At 45.4% G+C, this 22,033-nt stretch overlaps 1 protein-coding gene across 2 annotated transcripts in view; it reads left to right on the forward strand.

The window, feature by feature from the left end:
- GGA3 (golgi associated, gamma adaptin ear containing, ARF binding protein 3) overlaps window positions 1–22,009 on the forward strand; it is a 30,441-nt gene extending 8,432 nt beyond the window's left edge. Inside the window, exons 3-17 of one of the 2 annotated variants that reach the window (XM_050921088.1) lie at window positions 216–291; window positions 842–940; window positions 1,933–2,056; window positions 3,060–3,163; window positions 3,721–3,801; window positions 5,205–5,342; window positions 6,885–6,966; window positions 7,679–7,795; window positions 9,013–9,288; window positions 10,064–10,131; window positions 11,496–11,818; window positions 12,688–12,956; window positions 13,964–14,133; window positions 16,462–16,572; window positions 19,564–22,009. In XM_050921088.1, coding sequence (XP_050777045.1) covers window positions 216–291; window positions 842–940; window positions 1,933–2,056; window positions 3,060–3,163; window positions 3,721–3,801; window positions 5,205–5,342; window positions 6,885–6,966; window positions 7,679–7,795; window positions 9,013–9,288; window positions 10,064–10,131; window positions 11,496–11,818; window positions 12,688–12,956; window positions 13,964–14,133; window positions 16,462–16,572; window positions 19,564–19,674 — 2,149 coding nt within the window. In that variant the 3' untranslated portion in view covers window positions 19,675–22,009. The remainder of the gene's footprint in view (window positions 1–215; window positions 292–841; window positions 941–1,932; window positions 2,057–3,059; window positions 3,164–3,720; window positions 3,802–5,204; window positions 5,343–6,884; window positions 6,967–7,678; window positions 7,796–9,012; window positions 9,289–10,063; window positions 10,132–11,495; window positions 11,819–12,687; window positions 12,957–13,963; window positions 14,134–16,461; window positions 16,573–19,563) is intronic. The other variant, XM_050921089.1, reaches the window with a different exon arrangement.
- Window positions 22,010–22,033: the final 24 nt, after the last annotated feature.

The following is a 22,033-nucleotide window of genomic DNA, read 5'->3' on the forward strand; positions in this document are numbered from 1 at the left end:
CTTTTTAAATGTGTAAACACCCCAGTTTACGTAGATGCTGTGAAGATTATTTTGTTAAAGTGCTTTGAAGATGTCAAACTATAGAAGGGCAAAGTGACATTTCCTTTTAATTTTGTTATACCCTACTTATCTAATCAGAAGATTTTGTGAGTTTAGAAAGTCCTGAAATCCCTGTGTCTGTTTTATTTATAATGTGGCACCTTGGTTTGTTTCAGTCCACAGATAGCTGTGAGACTACTGGCTCATAAAATCCAGTCACCTCAGGAATGGGAGGCAGTCCAGGCCTTGACAGTAGGTAGCCCTTTCCTCCTCTCTCAAAGCCCAGAGCCCAGATGGGCTCTTCAATGTGGAATTTAGGGGGGAGGGGGCGATCCCTATTGTTCAGTAGGGTTATCTAGTACCATCATTCCCATGCTCAGTGAAACTGACAAGATCAACTCCTTAATTCTCCTTCTCTGCAAGGGGATGAAGACTGAGAAAGGATACTTGACTCATGTAACTGAAGCATGGAGTTAGTTTACTAATTGCACTGGAGCCAGAAAATCTCAGTTTCACTCTAGATCCTTTTGTTTGTTACTTTCAGGGAGGTTTTTTTCCCCCACTGCTACCACTTTCCAAGAGATGGCCCCTCAGCGTGCTCTGTCAAGATTGGGGAAGCTGCCTCAAAGACGTGGGGTTCAAGCCTTGTGTCCTTGGGTGGAAGTTCCTCTATCTCAATGAAATGTGACCCTTACCTGTCACCTGTTCGAGTTGGGGCCTCCCTTAGAGGAAAGCAGCTGTGTTATTTCTCTGGGTTTGGGGTGTGTTGATTTCACCACCTGTTTCTGTTGCTTGAACACAGGTGCTGGAAGCTTGTATGAAGAACTGTGGGAGAAGATTTCATAATGAAGTAGGGAAGTTTCGGTTTTTAAACGAGTTAATAAAAGTTGTGTCTCCAAAGGTCAGTCTTTAAGCTATTTTCTATACCTCTGTATAACAGTCTGGCCTTTCTAAAACCATAAGTAGCTCCCAAAGCATGCAGCACAGTATCTGGCTCACTGTGTGAGTTAGTCTGTAGCTTTTGTTTGCTGGGTGTTTTGCACTCTGATTACTAGTTCTCTCAGCAAGCAGCAGTTGTTTTCCCATTGCTTGTGCAATACTTAGCATTGCTCATTTCCTTAATGTGGTGCAAGGACTTTTAGACTTTGTGTTACTCATTTTGTTTAAACATGATCATCAGCAGGGAGGAATTGCGATTCAGTGGTTAGGGCAAGGGTCTAGGAGTTGGGGCTCCTGGATTTGGTTCCGGGGTCTGCTACTGACCTGCTGTGTTGTCTTAGTCAAGTCACTTAATCTCTCTGTGCATCAGTGTGGCAGGCGGATACTTATGTACCTTATAAGGATGTTATGGGGCTTGATTCATGTTTGGAAAGCATTCTGAGAGTCTTTGATGAAAGATGATGTCAGTGCAAAGTATTATCATCACCATCATTTTCTTAAGACAAAAGCAACTGGACACCAACAGGAGGTTTGATCCTTCTTCCATTGAAGTCACTGGCAAAGCACCTACTGATTTCATTGGGAGCAGGATTGGGCCCAGAGCGTCCCATTTAGCTGTGGTATAACTCCAAACTGAATCTGGCTCATGTTGTCTCAGGCAGATGGAGATAAGACGATGTTTTTAAAGAGGTGAGGGAAGTTTTGTCTTGGTGAACTGCATCTTGTATCAATGTAGTTAATGATGAGTGCTCCTGGCCATCTGTGTTAGGAAACTGTATCCCAGATCAGCACAGACAGGATGTACAGGATATTCATACTCCCATCTAATGTGAAAACAGACTTTAATGAGCACCAATGAATTCCCATATTGAGTGTTGATTTATTTATAATTTTTTTTTTACAAAGAAAAGAGAGAGACAGATTGACATGTTTTCCTTTTCCCCACCCCCCTAGTACCTGGGAGACAGAGTCTCAGAGAAAGTGAAAACCAAAGTTATTGAGTTGCTATACAGCTGGACAGTGGCACTGCCAGAGGAATCCAAAATCAAAGATGCCTACTACATGCTGAAGAGACAAGGTGGGAAGCAGCTTCTCTTTCGTGCATTCTTGCACCCTACATGTTTAAGCAGGAATGTCACAAAGAGGGGACACTCAAGAAGGCAGCCTCTATCTAGGGGCAGGACTTGTTCAATCAGATGGTAGAAAAGACCTTGTCCACATGAGAATTTTACACTGGTTTAACTTAAATTGGTTTTTAAGCTGATTTAGTTAGTGCAAACCCCTGTGTAGACACTTTTATTTTAGTTTGAGTGGCTTATCTTGATTTAGCTCAAGATGATTCCTAATCAATTTAAACTAAACAAGCCTGGTTTAAACCAGAACAAGAGCATCCGCACAACTTCATGCACCAGCATAACTAAATTGCTTAAAAATTTCGCTTTAGTGCAACTTTTTCACATAGGCAAGGCCTAAAGTGCTCAGAAGAGATGCTCGGAGCGTCAGCACAAAGAGTCTGCCTTCAGAAGCCTCTATGAGTACAATGCAAAATTAAGGATTTTGTGGTGGGGCCTGGCCATGAAACTTGATCCTTTCTCCAACTATTGGCTAGGAGTCTGTGGATACCACATTCAGCATTATTGTTCTACGCTTGTCTGCTCTGCCTCCCTTATGCTGAAAATATACATGGCGTTGGGTTTTCACAAAGCAGGATTACATGGGACCTTATATTGAGGTTTCAAGGCAATGTGAAAGGAGAAAGACCCAGCGTGGAGAACTATTGATTATACCTCTCGGATACAGAAACTGTAAGGATGTGGCAAACTAACCCTTGGAGTGTTGGCCCTTCCCTAAGGAAAACATCCCTCAGTTCACCAGATAACATGCACAGGGATTTTGCTGCTGTATTAATCCTAACTGAAATATCCTTCCATCCCAGTGTTCAGAGAGCTGGACTGCATGTTCCCCCTGAACCCAGTATGCAAACAGCAGTGCTGCACCCTCTCTGTGCTGCCTGTACACAGATAGTAGCACTGTCCTGAGTTACTGCAGGTACAAACCTACTTTGTTTTCTCTTCTCTCAGGTATTGTTATGTGTGACCCTGTAATTCCAGTGGATAGAACCCTGATCCCCTCTCCACCACCTCGCCCCAAAAACCCTGTGTTTGATGATGAGGAGAAATCCAAGGTAAAGTGAAGGCTGGAATCTTAATATACACCAACAAAACAAAACAACTTTAAGTAAAAGGAAGTGCTCTGACTCAGCTCTAATCTGCTGGTATGTGGGCCTGATTTCACTCGGACTGTGGGTTTGATTCTTACCACCTGGAGACTCAGAGTTGAAATCCTGAGTGAGAGACCATCTCAGTGTTGTCACTATCTGGCCATTTCTAGTTAAGTCGCTCTCCAACTGCTGTAATGGAGGAGAGGAAAAGCTTTTCATCTTTCTGCACTGGGAGGAACTCTTGTCTAGTATCAGAAAGTCTCCAAGATCCCAATGTGCTTGTACTGTATGTAAATGAAAATCTGGCAATTTAACAAAAAACAAAATATCAAATCCATGAATGACTCCTACGGAAGTTACTGTTGCTGAAAAAGCAAAGTAAGCTGCTTTGACCCAAGTCTGCTTTTTCTGAACTGTCCATTTCCCTTTCTCCAGTGAAGCAATAATTGGATACATGATCTTTCTGTCTCCCTTTAATAAGAGACTATTTTTTCCTAAAAAGTTCTCTTCTCTTCTTACAGCTTTTAGCCAAACTGTTAAAAAGCAAAAACCCAGATGACTTACAAGAGGCGAACAAGCTTATTAAATCAATGGTAAAAGAGGTAAGAAAAAACAATAGAATTATTTAAGAAACCTCTGTAGGAATTACCATTATCAGGAGCTTGCTTTGTCATTTGTAAACTTTTTAACACTAGCTGGTATGTAGCTTTAGTGACTCGTGAATGGCAGAATCACTAGATTTGTTCTTTCACTCTCTATTGGTATTGCACTAGTTCAACTATTTAAACCGGCCTGCTCATCTGTGCTTGAAGCTTTAGGGACTGAATGACTCAAGGGAATTAGCAATGAGGTCTAGAACCTTTCACCTTTAGGGTTGCCAGTTCACATCCAGTCCATAGTAACTGAAATATCATCCAGTGGCTGTTGGGTGGGGTGCGTGAAATGAATTTGTTGGTGTCTCACTGTGGGTCCCAGTTAACAAGTGTCTGCATCACAAAACCTCTGTAGTTGGTTCCCTAGTTGGAAGATATAGCAGAAAGGGCAAGGATCAAATGGACCATGGGGAATGAACTACCTTCTCACCCCTCAAGGGGGCACTCTGCATCAGGGATTGGTGAGGGAGAAGCTTGAAGTGCTGCTGTCTTTTTGGATCTGATCTGTGGATGTAGAGGACTGTCTCCAGGGTTGTCAATCTGGCACTTATCACAAGTTGTCTACATGCACATATATATCCCACCCTACCTATTAATGAAATTGTGATGTGTCCATCCACTCCAGTATCCAGTTATCTTGGGGTTCAAGTGACCCAGTGTTGTTCTGGCAGGGAGATATACAGTTTCTAATTTGGAGAGAATACAAGTCACTGGAATCTCTTTTATATAAATTAGCCCTGCCCCCATGCAACTCTAGGCATGACATTCGAGGGGGTCTCCCTTATCTTTGGTGGAGAGCATGGATGCCTAATTAAAATGGGTTAGAAATAGTCTGACAGAATGTTTTTGGAATGGAAAATGCCAGTTTGCTGAAAGTGAATCCTTTTGCGGAAACATGTTTATTTCAACAAAATTTCATTCAGGGAGAAAACAGAACGGCGCATTCCAATATTCCAGTTCTAACTCTTCAGAACAGAATGGTTTGACTTTCTATTTTGAAATGCCTTGTGTTTAATTTTGAAACAATTTATATTGTGTAATATAACATTTAAAAAAGTCAAAATTAGAAAAAAACATTTCAGTTTTATTGAAACAAAACATTTCAGTTCACCCAAAAGCAATTTTTAAATCGCTTTCACAAGAAGTTTTGAACATTTTTAGTTTTGTTCTGTGTCAGAATGGAAGGGGTTTTTGAAATTGCAGAATTTCTCACAAAATAGAAAATCTAATTCCTGCCCAGTTCTATTTCAAAAATGCATCAGGATTTCATCTGATGCGACCCACAGCTGAGCTCCTGCTGTTGAGATCTTGTGGGAAGACTCACTCTTCTCTTTTTGTTTTAAACCTTGAAGGATGAGGCTCGGATCCAGAAGGTGACAAAACGCATGCACACTCTAGAGGAAGTGAATAACAACGTGAAGCTGCTGAATGAGATGCTGGTTCACTACAGCAAAGAGGACTCGTCAGAGGCTGATAAGGAGCTCATGAAGGTGAGTACAAGCTCATCCCTCTGCATAGGAGTCCTTCAGCATTTCCTTCTTCCAGACTTTATGGCGCTTTACCTTTGCACAAAGTTGCAAATACGCAGAACAAAGGGATCAATGATATAAAGAGCAGTGATCAGAGCTGAGAGCAATCTATGGGAATGATCAGCTGGAGGTGATAATACTATGCACATAATACTTTTCAGCTGACGACTTATAAAGAAGCAGGCACTATCTCTATTTACAGGTGGTGAAAGTGAGCACACCAGGAATGCATGACTTGCTGAGATCACACAGTGTGTCAGTGGCAGAATCAGGAAGCCACATTTTCTGATTCCCTGTGCCACTGGCCATGCTGCTTATGGTGGAAACAGTCATCTCCCAAAGCACCATATTCAAATAAACTTAAAATCTTTGATCCAAACAAAGGTTTCCTTCCCTTCAGGGGAAAAGCTTGTAGACACTGTATTTAATGGAGAGAGCACCAAGAAAATAATAACCAAAAGCGACAATAAAGATTGGTTTAATTTCTATAATAGACACAGATTTTTAATCTACCAGGGGTTCTCCGTGACTGTACACATACATTTCACTCTATAATATAAAAAAAGATACATACATGAGCACCTGAGGTGATGACAATAAATACCCACAACTAATTCGGAAACTTTCCCTTCCTTGAACCCATCTCCACCAGAGTGGAGGTAGTGGCCTGTGTGCTCATGGACTGAAGACAGGAATTTTGGTTATGGCACTGGACTGGCATTAAGGAGATCTGAATTCAGTTCCCAGCTCTCACTTTGAGCAAGTCATGTGGTTTTCTTGTGCCCAGTTCCCCATCTGTAAAATGGGAATGACAATACTTCCGTTCTCCCAGTTAGATCAGAGGCTCTTTGGGGCAGGGAGTTTACAGCACCTAGCACAATGGGACCCCATCCTCATTTGGGGTCGTAAGGAGCTACTGTTGCAGAGATGATGATAAAAATAGACCAGCATATGGAGTACAAAGAGAATTAAGCATAAATGGCGATAGTATGGAGGACTGATAGTATCAGTGGCAGGCTGTGACATTTGTAGTAAGACATGCAACAACTCACTTGCATGCCTTACGTGGTCCAAAACGGTGTCCTCCATGCAGCATGACCTTCCAAGTACAGCAAGATTTACAAAATGGCATCCCCCTTTGGTGCTGGACAGAATAGTCCTGCAGGCCGCTGGCTGGACAATGCACAGCCAGTTGGGCATGTAGTGCGTGCCTTGTGTACATAGCATACCACTGGCTGATATTCATCTTTATTATACTGAGAATGTAGATCGGACTTGTTCTCCTTATGCTGATAAAAATGTGAATAGCTCCCTATAGAGCTGGGAAAGGGGAATTTGGACACCCAGTTGGACCAGCACTCTCATCAAGAAAAAACTCTGGGTGTCCCTTCATACTGGGACTTCCATGCAGATTAATCATTTCATGCTGACTGCAAGAGCAGGGTTTGTTGCTGTTGATGGCTTTTGGCTGATAAGACCCTTTCTTCTGATCTCTCTTCCCAGGAGCTCTACGAAAGGTGTGAAACCAAAAGACGGACATTATTCAAACTGGCCAGTGAAACAGAGGATAACGACAGCAGTTTGGGTAAAACAACCATCTCCCCTTTTTGGTGGGGAGGGTATGTGGGAGAGGGATAGCTCATAGGTGGGAGGGATAGCTCAGTGGTTTGAGCATTGGCCTGCTAAACCCACGGTTGTGAGTTCAATCCTTAAGGGGGCCATTTAGGGAACTGGGGTAAAAATCAGTACTTGGTCCTGCTAGTGAAGGCAGGAGGCTGGACTTGATGACCTTTCAAGGTTCCTTCCAGTTCTAGGAGATGGGTATATCTCCAGTTATTATATTATTATTAAGAAGGAGATTGTGGCCAGTAGCTGTGCAGGAATACAGCAAGAGGCCTATTAATGTCATGTTACTTCTTTCTTTGCCTCCATGGATGTGTCCAGCCTCTAACAGGCAGATAAAAACCCAAGGCCCTTAAAGCTTATGATCTAAATTAGAGCAGGGCCTTGGCAGTAAGAATTGATAGGGAGGGAGGCTGTGTGGGAAACGATCTCAGTGAACACAAGGTAGGGGCATACAGCTCTTAGAAGAGGGGAGATGTCCCTATGGGAGCTAATCACTGAGTTGAGAATGGGGCCCTGTTGTGTGAGGCGCTGCACAGACAGCCCCTGCCCTGAAGAGCTTGCAGTCTAAATAATGGGTTGTTGTTGATGATGATGATTAAGCGTCCAAAGCAGTAGAGCGAGCCAAGTGACTGAAATCTCTACTGGAGTTTTTGCCTCTCTCCCACATCTAGGGGATATTCTTCAGGCCAGTGACAATTTATCCCGGGTAATAAATTCCTATAAAAAAATAATTGAGGGTCAAGTCATCAATGGTGAAGTGGATATCCCGACACTGTCTGCAGCAGAAGGTGAGTAGCCATCTGTTCTGTTCAGTTTTGAATCCTGTCATTTTGAATTTCCTCTTGTGAAGGATGTCCAAATAATTGCAGTAAAGGAGAGTATTTTCAGCTGTTTGGGCTAAAATCTGCCCAGGTAGGAATGACAAATCAGCTTCCAAACAGCAGCCATTGATGGCCACACAGATGAGTTTATAATTCTGGCCACCGGTGACAATGCTTTGACTTGGAAGGCTCTGGCATTTCCACAGCTGGCTTTTTAATAATGAAACCTTATGACTTGTGACGTTCTGACTAAGCAGACCTACATCTGAGCTGAGCTTTCCTGTCTGGATTACTAACAGCTGATGTGGAATGCAACATTTTAGTTAGATTATTCAACCCTCCTGGTCCCACCTCAACGGTTAAATACCAGCAGGGAAGAAGTTAACATACATTTATGTTTATCTTGTTCTCTGTGCTTAAATGTAAGGTTGGGAACATTATCTAAAGGATTGGAGTAGGGGTTCACGAGTCAAGGGATGTGGGTTCTGTTTCTAGTTCTGCCAGCAACTCTGTGTGAATTTAGGCCAGTCCCTTAGCAGCCACTATCTGCCTAAGTTTCCCCATCTGGAAAATGGGACTAACAATACCCACTTCTCTGGTGTGCCATGAGGCATAATTATTGTTTGGAAAACACTTTAAGATTCTTTGATGAAAAACATGAGGGAAATTACCATTGTACAGAATGGTGTCCCTTGTCATAGGGAAGAGCCAGGATTTGGTTGTGATGAACGTGAAGGTGACTCTGGACACAGAGAAAGCCTGTAGTTCTCTTTGGCTCACTAGTAACACCTTGATTGACTGCAGCCTGTGCTGCCTATTGTCACCACACTGGGTCTCCCAAGTTCTAGCCAGAGCTATGCAGGCATGGAAAGGATTACCAACTACACTGCACATAGTACATGCAGTGGAGAGAGCAGTGCCTGGACTGGGCTCCTCTTTTTATACAGAAGTTTCCTAACTATACAGTGTCCAGCTCAATAGCAGTTTAACAGCAAATACTCCAGTGGAAAGCATCTAGGTTTCCTCTCTTCTGAAGAGTCAGAAATTCTGATTAAAAGAGAAACACTCCCTACCCAAAGCATCATCTGTGATAACTTGGCCCTGGATATTGTCTTCACGTTGTTCAGAGCCTTTGCTCCAGCTGACTGCAGTCCCTCTTATAACTTTTCTCCCCATCTCTGCAGGGAGCGATTCCACCAGTAATCTCAGTGTGCTCATTGACCTCGTTGGCGTGGACATCTCCAGCACCCCGCCACCGCCAGTGCCACCTGCAACACTAACGCCAGCACCAGCGCTAGTGCCGACACAAGCTTCATCAGAAATCCCCATCCTCCCACCTCCTCCCCAAAAGTTTGGTCATTCACGGAGCCGGTCCTCCAGCCAAGTAGAAGCTCCTCTGACTCATCAGAGCAGCACGGCCAATTCCCTCTTCTTGCTGGATGAGGAGCTGCTGTGTTTAGGTAAGAGGCTGGTGTGGCTAGGGTGTGTTCTGGGGAGAGGATTTTATCTGGAGCTTGGTTCTAGAGCTGGGCAGCAGAGAACAGTGTATTAGTACTAGCCATAGATTGCCAGTTCTGTGGTTTATTATTCTGGTTTGTTTTGGATGTCATCCAGCGGACACCTAAGCTCCCTCCACTGAGTGGCCCAGCGAATGGGAATTTGGCAGTAGGCTAGAGTTAAAACCTCTGGAGGTTCCTCCTGAAATCAGGGGTAGGTCACAAATGCAGTGAGTTTGCTGTAATCCCAGTCTTAGCCCTCTGGATGCTTGTCCACATCAGAAAACCATCACCACACTTCGTGACAAGTTTCAGGACTGAAATAGCAGTGAGTGCTGTGGTTAGGAGAAAGTGCATTAGCAAATCTACCTAGGCAGCCTGCACAGTACGTGCCTTTGGGACTCTGATACTGAATAACAGGGGGTGCTATAGGTCAGGTAAGAGGAACATTGGAAGTGCTGAATGGAGAAGCTTGCCTGTGTGTGCAGGATATGCCTGCATGAGATCTAGGACCCTGTGGCTTATCATTGACATGGAACGTGCATGTTTCTTTCATCAAGCTTTCAAACTGTTACAGAGTTGAACTGAGTAGTTTTACCACAGTGGTCAAACACCCTATAGGAGGTAGGAGGAGGTTAGGAAAACTAGCCGTCTAGCTCCCCATCTTATTGCCTGTCGCCTTTAATGTTGAGAAGTTTTGCAGTTTTACTCCAGTTTCCATCTTTTCTTCTGCATTCAGGCCTGAATGACCCAGCCCCCAGTGCAGTGAAAGAGTCGACTGAAAACAACCAGTGGAATATGTTCCAGGTATGAAGAGAGGGATTTACTGAGAAAGAGACTGTCATTGTGGGAGGTTTCTGAGCACTCTCGATGTTGCAGTGTTGGTGCTTTTGCTATATCCTGAGGGAGTGCTCACACGCAGGCCAGAGACAATAACCGTTCCAGACATGAAGGCCTGTGTCTTGCCTATGGCCTTGTGTAACTGGGATATCTGAACCAGTACAGAGAAGATATCTCTGCTTTCACTTTCCTTCTTTGTAAGTGCTACTTTTTGGTGTGTATCTCAACAAAGCTTGATACAAAAGCTACCCTCTCACATGGGGAGGATGTCAGTAAGGCTAGACTGAATAGAAACACAAGGGATGCACCCAGTTTGCAAGGGAATAGTTGTATTCTGGACTGAATACACTCAGAGGCCAAAGGCAGAGTCCATCATCTCAGGATACTGGGACTGCTGAATGAACAGGCAGCACCTTTCAGTTGTTGCTACACTGAAATGTACTGTCCATCTTCTCTCCCCTCTGCTCTGGCTATTTACGCCTTAGGGCATTCTGCGCCAAAAAAAATAAAAATTCTGCATACAATATTTTAAAATTCTACAAAATTCTGCACATTTTGTCAAATAAATATGGAGGCTCCACCATGGCATTGGGGAGCGCCGGCCACTGGCTGCACGGAGGTGGGAGATCACTGTGCAGCTCTGGCTCCCCCTCTTCCCCGCACCGCTGGGACATGGACTCAGCGGCGAGGCTGCACCCACCCTGACACAGTGCATGGACTGGGCCTGCCACAGAAACACCCCAGGGCCCTGTGCCAGGTGCACCAGGTGTGCGCAGGGAGGCTCAGCAAGGCAGGATCCAAGTGTGGAGGGGCTTAGTGTGGGGGTATCCAGGTGCGGTTTGAGAGGATTCTCTGGTGGCTGCCCTGGGCACCCAAAACATACTGCTGGGGAAGGTCGCATGACTGCTCTTGTGGCTTCCCTTTGTTTCCCTGTCAGAAAGTAATTTTTCTGCTTGAAGCAAAGAAATCTGCGGGGGACATCATTTCTGTGCATGCGCAGTGGCACAGAATTCCCCCAGGAGTAGGCTATTGTAAGTTTCTCTGCTCTGTTAGGATACTGCCCTTCGGAATTCCCATCCAAATGCCCATAATAAACATGGCCACCTCAGCTTCTGACTCCTCCCCACCAGTAGTATCCAGTCCAGCACAGCACCATATGCTGTCAAGTAAACTACAAATGGGATGTAGTCCAACAGATGCAACATATTCTCCTGCTTGCCATTAGCTTCCTCCCCCTCATGTCCTAATGGGTGAGGCCTATCTCAGTGAGTTACAGTGGTATCTAAGGCATGGCAGGAATTAATAGCATGCACCTGTCCCCTCTGTTGCAGAATGACCAGATGGACCTGGACTTCTTTAGTCCGAAGCTGGTGACTGTCGCCTGCAATACTGCAGTGAACCCTCTTCTTCATCACACATCACAGTCTGTGTGTGGAACATCAGCGCCTCTGCCTTCCACTTTCACAGCCCCTCAGACTATTTCTAATATCCCTGCACCTAATACAGCCCCGTTCTTGTTCTCTGGTGGACCAGCAGCCCCTCTGGGCCCACCGAAGGCTATGCCAGCTACCCCCCAGTACCTCAGTTCAGCCATGGGAGGCAATGCTTTGCATAATATGGATGCACTGGGACATCTTATTGAAGAGGCCAAAGGGTAATAGTCCTGGATTTTGCTTCCTCTCTTCCGTTTGAAAGTTACCCTTGCTACAGTTATCAGGTTTGCAATAAGGATGTCCTGTTTCTCGCTCTAGTTCGATGGAAGTTTACTGTTGAATAGTGATGGTCTTACATTTATTTAGCATCTCTCCTCTTGAAGGATCTCAAAACACTTTACAAACTGATATACAAACTATACCCAAAGGTCACTGACCCACCACTGAAATGCAGCCAGCTTGGTGGTGAAGCACAGCAGCTGCTTTGCACTGCACAGCTACACTACACATTGATTTAGGTAGGCAGATTGGTAAGTTGACCAGAAGACGGGGGCTAACAGAGCCTACACTTGTGAAAAGTGCCCTGAGATCCTTAAATGACCATAAGTGACCAGGACCCTTGTTTTCATCTCATCTTCCAGCAGTATTGGGTCCCAGCACATTGCTGATTTGGAGAGCAGTGACACCTCCCAAATCACCAGCACTCCCTGAAACATTGTGGTTTTCTGTGTAGTATTCACCCAGCTCAACACTGCTCAGCACACAAGACTTTACAGTGTCATGACACCATGGTACGATTGCAGGCCACTGCTTTCACTCTAGATCACTTGATTGAGAGAGATCACTTGATCATTACCTTTTAGGTTCACTTCCTCTGGGGCACCTGGCATTGGCCACTGTCAGCAGACAGGATACTGGGCTGGATGGACCTTTGGTCTGACCCAGTATGGCCGTTCTTAATGATTTGCCATTGTCTCTAGTAGTGCGGGAGATGGAGTGAAAGCCTGCTTCACGCTCAGTGCTGTCACTGCAACTTCTGCTAGCCAATATAGTTCTTAATTTGCCACTTCCATTTTTGTCTCCCTCCTAGGACTTCAGCCCAAGTGAAGTCAGCGCCCTCGGTATTCCACCCTGGGGTTACCTTGCCAGCCACTGTCACCTCTGCCCCTTTAATATCCACCACAGGATTGCCAGTTGCTGCTCCAGTGGCCTCTACTGTTCCTTTTCCAAGCAGCTGCACGGCTGGTTCAGGAAACCCTCTCTACCAGCCAGGTTCACTCCAACAGCAGGGCAGCCCTCTGAAAGGGCCTGACGCTTCTTTGGCCAATGTCCATGTTCCACTGGAATCCATTAAACCCAGTAAGTATCTCAGACCCTTTTCAGCTTGCTCCCAACCCTGGACTGTCACTGTTCCAATACTACTCTCAGACGCTGTCAGTTAGCAGTACAGGGCCAAATTCTCTCTGTAGCACCCAGACAACACTGAAACATGTCTACGGGGTTGCAGGTAGATCAACCGAGAGGAGAACCCAGCCCTTAGCACAGATTGCATTTAGGGAGGCTATGCAACTAGTTCTGGTTGTAACTTTTGGGTTTCCAAGGATGGGGCTGTTGGAAGTTAAGCATGGAATGGACTTTCTTTCATTTGGACCTGCCCTGCCCACAGCACAATATGTGCAAAAGATTGTAGAGTCTCAGGCCAGGGTTTTATGGCCACCTCCTTCCAACCAGCAGGAGAAATAAGAGGTGTTTAAGTCCCTTAGTTTGAAACTACTGTTTCTCCTTGGAATCCCCTTCCTGTGTTCTCTGTACACTGCCGCACGTGTACAATCGAGCTGACAGTTGCCTCTGAGACTGTGCTGCCACTTACAGCGCTGGAGTGCTCTGAAACAACATTCTGCAATGTGCCACTCATCCCAGGTGCTAAGAGCCTCACTCTTCACACTGCAAACCATGGTTAGCTTTGAGCCAGGGTCCCTACTGTGTAGCAGTGCTGTCATCTTGACACACACCCAGCAGTGCTTCTTGCCTGTGCTACTGCCCTTACACACCTCCACTGTGTTTTACCTAAAAACCCTCCGGCTTTGTCAAAGCCCAGTCCAGCCCTGGCTAAGAAGGAGAGCGACACGCAGGGTGTCTGTTCTGATGAGGAGGCGATTGGCCTTTGGATAAAGTAGGTTGTTGCATTCAGAGCACAAAACATTTTGCTCCTGAAGGCAGTTTTAAACCGGGGAAAGCTTTGTTGGTTCTCTGAGGAAGCTCCTGCCATGGAGAGAAATGCCAGGTAGTGAGATTCCAGGGTTGAATTGCATAATGCTACTACAGATATAGTCTTGTGTTTCGCTTCTCCTTCTCTCCATCCCCAGGCCGTGCGCTTCCTGTGACAGCCTACGACAAGAATGGGTTCAGGATCCTCTTACACTTTGCCAAGGAGTGCCCACCAGGGAGGTCAGACGTGCTGGTTGTGGTGGTGTCCATGTTAAACACAGCACCTCTTCCTGTGAAGAACATTGTACTGCAGGCTGCAGTACCAAAGGTAGGGACATGCAGACTTGAAGGTAGATGGGGATCCTGCTTTGAAACAATGGGTGTGAGCTCTGGGATTCGGACATGACATTACAGCGTGAGCTTTTCTTGGGCCTCCACTCTTTCTGCTTCCAAAGAGCCCTAAAAGAGAGGAGAGATGATCTCTCTATATCCTAAATAACATATAGCAACAGAAACTGCTGGTAGAGAGCCTATATCCTGCAGGGTAAAGTCAGCTCAGCTTCACGTTTATGCACTGAGCTGGGGTTAACTCAGTGGCTGGACTGTTCACACACGCTAAGCTTCATCCTTCAGTCTTCAGGGGTTTGAGCTTTAAAAGGTCTACTGACACTACATGGAAAAATGTTCTATTCTGGCCTTGCCTACACAACCACAGCAGTGTCAGGGACACTGCTAAAACGTGGCTAACAGTTGTGGTGTAGCTGGCACCTACCCATGTCCCTGTAATTGGGTTAAAACCTCAGCTTCCTGACAACGTGATCAACGAATGGAATAAACTCCCAAATGGTGGGTTTAAACCCCATTGAAAGGGACATTTAAAACTAAACTGGACACTCGACCAGAAAATATACAATAGGGAATAATCCTATCCTGGCCAAGAAATGAACTAGAACAGAGGTGGGGAAACTACGGCCCACAGGCCACATCCAGCCTGTGGGACCGTCCTGCCCAGCCCTTGAGCTTCCCAGCAACCCCACTGCCGGGCAGGCAGTGCTCTGGACAGCAGGGCTGCGCGCATCTGGCTCTGGCCGGGCAGTGTGGTGGCCAGACATGCTGCTCTGAGCAGCATGGTAAGGTGGCCGGGGGGTTGGATAAGGGGCATAGGGTCCTGGGGGATGGGGAGCAGGGGACGGTTGGATGGGACAGAGGTTCTGGGGGAGGCGGTCAGGGGATGGGGAATTGGGGGGAGGGGGTTGGATAAGCGTGGGAGTCCTGGGGGACCTGTCAGGGGGTGGGGGGTGGATAGGGGGTGGGGCAGTCAGGGAACAGAGCGGGGGGATTGGATAGGGGGTGGGGTTCTGGGGGGGTTAGGGGCAGGGGGTCCCGGAAGGGTGTGCTTAGGGGACAAGGAGCAGGGGGGTTGGATGGGTCGAGGATTCTTAAGGGGGCAATCAGGGGGTAGGTAGTGGGAGGAGGCAGATAGGGGGCAGGGGCCAGGCTGTTTCAGGAGGCACAGCCTTCCCTACCCAGCCCTCCATACAGTTTTGGAAACCCAGTGTGGCCCTTGGGCCAAAAAGTTTGCCCACCCCTGAACTAGAAGATCTAACAAGGCTTTTCCTCTTGTCTTTTCTGATCATACTGGGGCAATGATCCCATGTTCTGAAATCCCTCCTCCACCAATGTCAGAGGGTGTCGTTCAACAGAATAGGAAAGCTGGCTTCTAAAATGCAGACACAAAGCAAGGGGGGGGGGTCCAGTTTATAGAAGGGGATTGAATAGGGTGACCAGACGTCCCAATAAAATCGGGATTGTCCTGATTTTGAGGAGTTTGTCCCGCGTCCCGACCATACTCTGGTCGGGACGCCATTTGACCCGATATTTTGTTTCCAGGCCTTCGGCAGCAATTCGGCGGAGAGTCCTTCAGTCACGGATGGTCTTCGGTGGTATTTCGGCAGCGGGTGCTTCTGTCTTTGGCGGCAAGGTTTATTACCTGCCACCAAAATACTGCCAAAGACCGTCCCCAACCAAAGGGCTCTCTGCCGAATTGCCACTGAACTCCTGGACAAGTGAGTGTAAAAAACAAAACAACACCCCCTCCGCCCCACCCGCCCGCGGTGGTCCCGATATTTTCCCCTTAACATCTGGTCACCCTAGGATTGAAAGTCATAGAGCCCCAATGGAAGTAGCTCCTGGTCATGTTGTTAGAAAGGGGAAGGGACAAAATGAGACAGTTTCAGGGGCTATTATTATTTTTCCCTGTGCCCTGGGAGAGGTTTCAATGTGAGTGTTTGATCTTTTCCCCTCTCTAGTTTTAGATGACTGATTATAGTGTTTGAAAATCGGCTCAGAACTTGGTTATGTCCTGTCTGCATTGGCTAGGCTAGGGAATCTGTATTAAAATCTTTCCAAGGAGCCCCTGTGCTGGAAAGGTGCTATCATGGTTTTCCGGGCCAGTGCATTATCTCTGTTTTGATTTATTTTGGTATGTGCCTATGACTATATGCTCAGTATAGACCGGACTTATCTGTGACCCCTGCTTCTCCCAAGTGGAAACTTGCTCATGTACACAGCTCGGGCATACAGCCTGTGTGTAAACCCTTTGTTACTCCAGTGCAGGTCACGATACCTGAGGGTTCCTTTTCTTTCACATTTGCAGTCCATGAAAGTGAAGTTGCAGCCACCCTCGGGTACAGAACTTTCTCCATTCAACCCCATCCAGGCACCTGCTGCCATCACCCAAGTCATGCTGCTGGCAAATCCTCTGAAGGTGAGAGGGGCTCAAAACTTCAGCAAAAGTGACTTCTCTTGTTGTTTTATGAATCTGATGAGGATAAAATTCCATATGGGTTTAGACTAAACATTTGTACAAGCGTGATTGTCTGTCCCCAAAGACGGATTACCCTGGAGTGCTGTCTTGAGGCAGAGTGAGGTTAATCATCGCAGAGGAGTATGTTGGCATATTAGCAGTATCTCACCCCAGGGACAGGGAGTCAGGGGAGGGAGAGATGCACTGTGCTTTTGCCTCACTCCACAGCAATCCTTCTAGATCAGTTCCTATACAATTCCCCGTAATGTTAACACTTCAGTGGAAAGGAACAGTTAGGGCTTCACCAGGGACTCTTCCCACACCCCTTATGGGATAACATTCACATGACTAAATATGGTGATAGTTTACAGGGTGACATGAATTGTAAGAAGTGATCGGGTATATTAGAAATATTATTGCTTTATTTAGTCTGTAGCCAGACTAAGTTGACCTAATAGCACCTAGAGAGGTTCTTCCCCCCTGTATCGTCAGGATATTAACTGTGAAGTTTAATTATGATCACTTAAATAACATAATTAACCCCCTCTCTTCTGATCATCATATTAGAAGCATTCAGCTATCATATTTACCTGGAGCACCTTGCTATCCCTATTTGTGCTATCCATTTGAATAAGATGTTCCAAAACCAGATACTCAACACAACTAATATTAACAAGGGGGGAGGAACAAGCCACAGTAGGGAAATAATAGGTTAAAGAATATTTAGATAAGTTAGATGTATTCAAGTCAGCAGGGCCTTATGAAATGTATTCTAGGGCTCTTAAGGAACTAGCTGAAGAATTTTGGAGCCATTAGTGATTCTCTTTGAGAATTCATGGAAGAAGGGTGAGGTCCCAGAGGACTGGAGAAGGGAAACCTTTAGAAAGGGGAGGGGAACAAAAAGGCCTCAGAGAATTATAGACCAGTCGGCCTAAATTTGATACTTGGAACAAATTATTAAATAATCAGATTGCAATTACTAAGAAGGCAATAGGGTTATAAGGAATAACCAGCATGGATTTGTCAAGAACAAATCATGCCAAACCAACCTAATTTCCTTCTTTGACAGGGTTACTAGCCCAGTGGATGGGGGGGAAGCAGTAGTCATGATATATCTTAATTTTAGTAAGGCTTTTGACACAGTCCCACATGACATTCTCATGAGCAAGCTGGGGAAATGTGGTCTAGATTAAATTACTGTGAGGAGGGTGAACAACTGCTTGAATGACCATATTAAAACAGTAGTTATTAATGGTTTGCTGTCAAACTGGGGGGGCATATCTAATAGGGTCCTACAAGGGTCAGTTCTGGGTCCATTACTATTTTAATTAATAACTTGGATAATGGAGTGGAGAGTATGCATATAGAATTTGCAGATGACACCAAAATGGGAGGGGTTGCCAGTACTTTGGAGGACAGGCTTAGAATTCAAAACGATCTTGATAAATTAGAGAGTTTGAAATGAACACGATTAAATTTAATAAAGACAAGTGCAACGTACTACACTTAAGCAAAAATCAAATGCACACCTACAAAATCAGGAATAACTAGCTAGGTCGTAGTACTGCTGAAAAGGATCTGGGGGTTATAGGGTTTTAGTGGATCGCATTTTTAATATGAGCCAACTATGTGATGCCGTTGTGAAAAAAAGCAATTATTATTCTGGGGTATATTAACAGGACTGTCGTATGTAAGACACAGGAGGTAATTTTTTATCTCTACTCAGTACTGGTGAGACCTCGGTTGGAGTACTGCATCCAGTTCTGGGTGCCACACTTCAGGAAAGATGTAGACAAATTGGAAAGAATCCAAAGGAAAACAATGAAATGATGAAAAATTTAGAAATCCCAATCTGTGAGGAAATGTTAAAAAACTGGGCATGTTTAGTCTTGAGAAAAGAAAACTCAGGGGGAGACCTGATAACGGTATTCAAATATGTTAAGGGCTGTTATAAAGAGGACAGTGATCAAATGTTCTCCACGTCCATTGAAGGTAGAACAAGAAGTAATGGGCTTAATCTGCAGTAAGAGATTTAGGTCAGATATTAGGAAAAACTTTCTATGTATAAGGGTAGCTAAGTCTTGGAATAGGCTTCTAAGCAGTGAAATCCCCATCAATGGAGGTTTTTAAGAACAGGTTGGAAGAAACGCCTGTCAGGGATGGGCTAGGTTTACCAGGTCCTTCCTCAGCACAGAGTGCTGAATTCGATGACCTCGTGAGGCCCCTTCCAGCCCTACGTTGCTAGAGTATATAAAGTTCAGAGTCTGAACTCAGGAAATCCTTTGATTGTTCAGATAACCTGAACATTTGCTACTTACTGTTTTTTGAAGATTATGGTAAAAGTGGCATTTACAGCATCAGTTAAAAAGTGTTAGATCCCAAGGTACAAAGATAATGGGGTTTTGTTGGATTTCTATAAACTCACTTTGTGGAACATCTAGAAAAGCCACATAACCAGGGGAAAGCAAATTTCTTTTTCCCCGAGTTATTCTCTAAGGAATAGGAATCTGTCAGGATCCTTCCTCTACAATCCGCAGTATTGTTTCGTTTTGAGACGTCATGCTCTTTTAGCACTATTAAAGCATGTGTTTAGTAGGATTACGGGGAAGCAGCTGAACTACAAAGGCTGGTCAGTGTCTGCAGTGAGTCTGTATTGCAATGTAAGTGCTTTTCTCCTGCTGTTTCACTCCAGGAGACGGACCTCTCATATTTACAAACAAAAGAATAAATAAATCAGCCTTATTAAGTATCCAGAAATGCTCCATTAACATAAGCTGGCCACTTACCCCAAATGGGGTATTGGGACAGAGCCATTGTGGGCTCTAAAATGTTATTACAGTGAAGTGTAATTAGAGAGCACTGCCGTTGTTCTCCTGCTGCTACTGGTTCCATGGCCTTCCTGCTCCAGAGGAGGCTGTTACTTTAACATCCTGTTTTTCTTCTTCCTTGCAGGAGAAGGTGAGGCTGAGGTACAGACTGACTTTCACTTTGGGAGACCAGCCCAGCACAGAGGTTGGGGAAGTGGATCAGTTTCCCCCAGTAGATCAGTGGGGTGATCTATGACCCAGCGAGTCCGCCAGAGTCTCCATGACAGGACCAGGCAGGGATCCCAAAGGGACTGGAATGAATGTGACGTGGAAGGGGCACACATGCTATCCACTGGTGATGTTTAGCTTTGTTTACATGTCCTGACCACTCCGCTTGTAGCTTTAGTCTGGAATGTTTTACCTCGGGTTGAAGTGGGCCCGGGGCATCTATGCCAAGAATGAACTGAGTGGCAGCCAGTGGGAGGCTTTGCTGGCTGCTTTATCTTGGCCTCTGGGTGAATCTGGTTCTATCTTCCACTTTGTTATTAAACTTGAAATTATGGTGTTCTGGAAGGGAGACCTGTAGCCAGAAGGGGATTGGTCGGCTTCCTCCTTTGCTGTTGTCCAGAGATGCCTACAGGCTGGAAGGGTTATGATGCCATCCCGAGTTTCCTCAGTGCAGAGCCCTAATGTCTGTGCCTGCCCTAAGGCTTTTGCCTCCTTGATGCCAAAACTGAACCTTCTAGGCATGCTGTGCAGTAACCACTGGCTCCAAGACAGGAGGGTTTTTTACAGTAAAACAACACTTCACGCCCCCTCTGTTCTCCTCTCCAGCAGCCAGCGCTGCCCATTCAGACAGTAACTGCACGTTGTGGGACACTCGCTTTAGTTGCTTTCTTTTATTTTATACTCCCAGCTGCCTCTGCACTCTCTCTCTTCCAGGCAGCTCATGCTATTTTTTATATTCACGTGCCTGTGCTGAGTATTATTCTGCCTTCATCACATTCCATAGTATGGGGGAGAGGAAATGTGTGTAGCAAGGAGGTAAAACCAACAGGGCCAAAGCGCTCCAGTTGTCTTTGAGTGGACAGCACAGGTTACACTGATAAAGGATGGCAACTCCAGTTCAGCAGCCTCAGTGCAACCACTAATCAGGTGCAGAGGCTGGACCAGGTGTAAGGAGAAAAGCCTCTCAGTTCCCCTTCTGCAGGCAGCATTATTAGTTGAATACTGTGTTCTCTTGAAAAGACTAGGAATACAAGATGTAAATAGTAAAGCTATAGGACATCTAATTATAATGAGCAGATTAAGGCAGGATCCATTAGGCTGTGATGGTGCACTGCTGGGTTTAGAACCCTGTTTTATTTGCTCCCAGTATTAAGTGGCTAAGTGCAATTCTCCCCACAAGGGGAAAACCAATTGTATTTTAAATCATGGGGCTCACACAAGTGAGCCCTGTATCTACATGAATTAGACTTAGTTCAATACACTGAAAGTTTGATTCCAGAACTCCTTCCCCCTCCCCCTTCATTTCAAGCCTAAACAATCCTTCGGTGACCTTTTAGCAAATTGTTTTAATGAAGCATTTTTTTCTGTTTTAAATCTGTAACCTTTCACCCCACTCTGCATGTGGGGTGGCTGTATGGAAACTTAATTACACTAGACATAGAATTTCCAGCAGTGCAAGGTACAGGCAAACAGCTTTTAAATTGTGAAGGGAATGGTCAGCCAGACTGTCCACAGACTCAGTACAGCAGGAAGATACTCCAGCCTATTGCAGAAATAAAACTAAAATGAGGAAGTGCTGCTGGATTTAGAGGAGGTTATAAAACCCATTACTGTAAGTAGAGCTCAGAACTCTTTCTAGCCATCTTATACTTTCCACGGTGGCTCAATGTTTTTCTTCAGAGTAGTGAGAAATACCAACCACAAGGAGAAGTGAAAGACACAGCAGGCACCGATGCGAAGGGGGCACTAGCCATTGAAAGGTAAGTGTAGAAGTAAAAATCCAAACAGCTTGCTAAGTGTCAGTGCTGGTTTGGCACTCAGGACCAAGGCGTGTCGCCTCCTCCGTTGTCTTTAAGTGAATGGAAGATGCTCTTGGATCCTGAAAAAAAGCAGCAGCTGAGTTCTTAAAACTGTTGGAAAGAGGTGGTGAGCAAGGAATGTTCTTTCTGCTTTCAACATGGGCCTCACTGGCACTGTAGACAATACATCTAGGGGCTTCACTTAGCTCTTTAAGTCTGCCCCAGGTGCTGTAACGTATTGTTAGGAAACAGGTTTCACTGCTTTAGATGCCTAGAAGTGACTCTCTTGGTGGCTGTGAGGAAATCAGAAGAGCACAAGTGCATTCTGCAGAATAGCTTCATCCTCCTTGTTAATGGCACTGCAGTGCCCAGACTGTACAGTCAAAGGGCAAGGTACCATAGTCTCACTGTGGGGAAAAGTATTGTACAAGCTTTGGAAATTAAACTATGAATGTTACTTGTTCAGAGGTTGAGGTTGCAGCATCAAACTGAGCCGTCATATTGTAAATATATCTCCACTGCATTTGTTTTGCTGCATGTTAAATAAACTGTTTTCCCTACTTTGCTCTGTGTGCGACCCTTTGTGAC

This window comes from Gopherus flavomarginatus, chromosome 12 (genome assembly GCF_025201925.1).
Source record: "Gopherus flavomarginatus isolate rGopFla2 chromosome 12, rGopFla2.mat.asm, whole genome shotgun sequence".
In the NCBI taxonomy this organism is placed as follows: domain Eukaryota; kingdom Metazoa; phylum Chordata; order Testudines; family Testudinidae; genus Gopherus; species Gopherus flavomarginatus.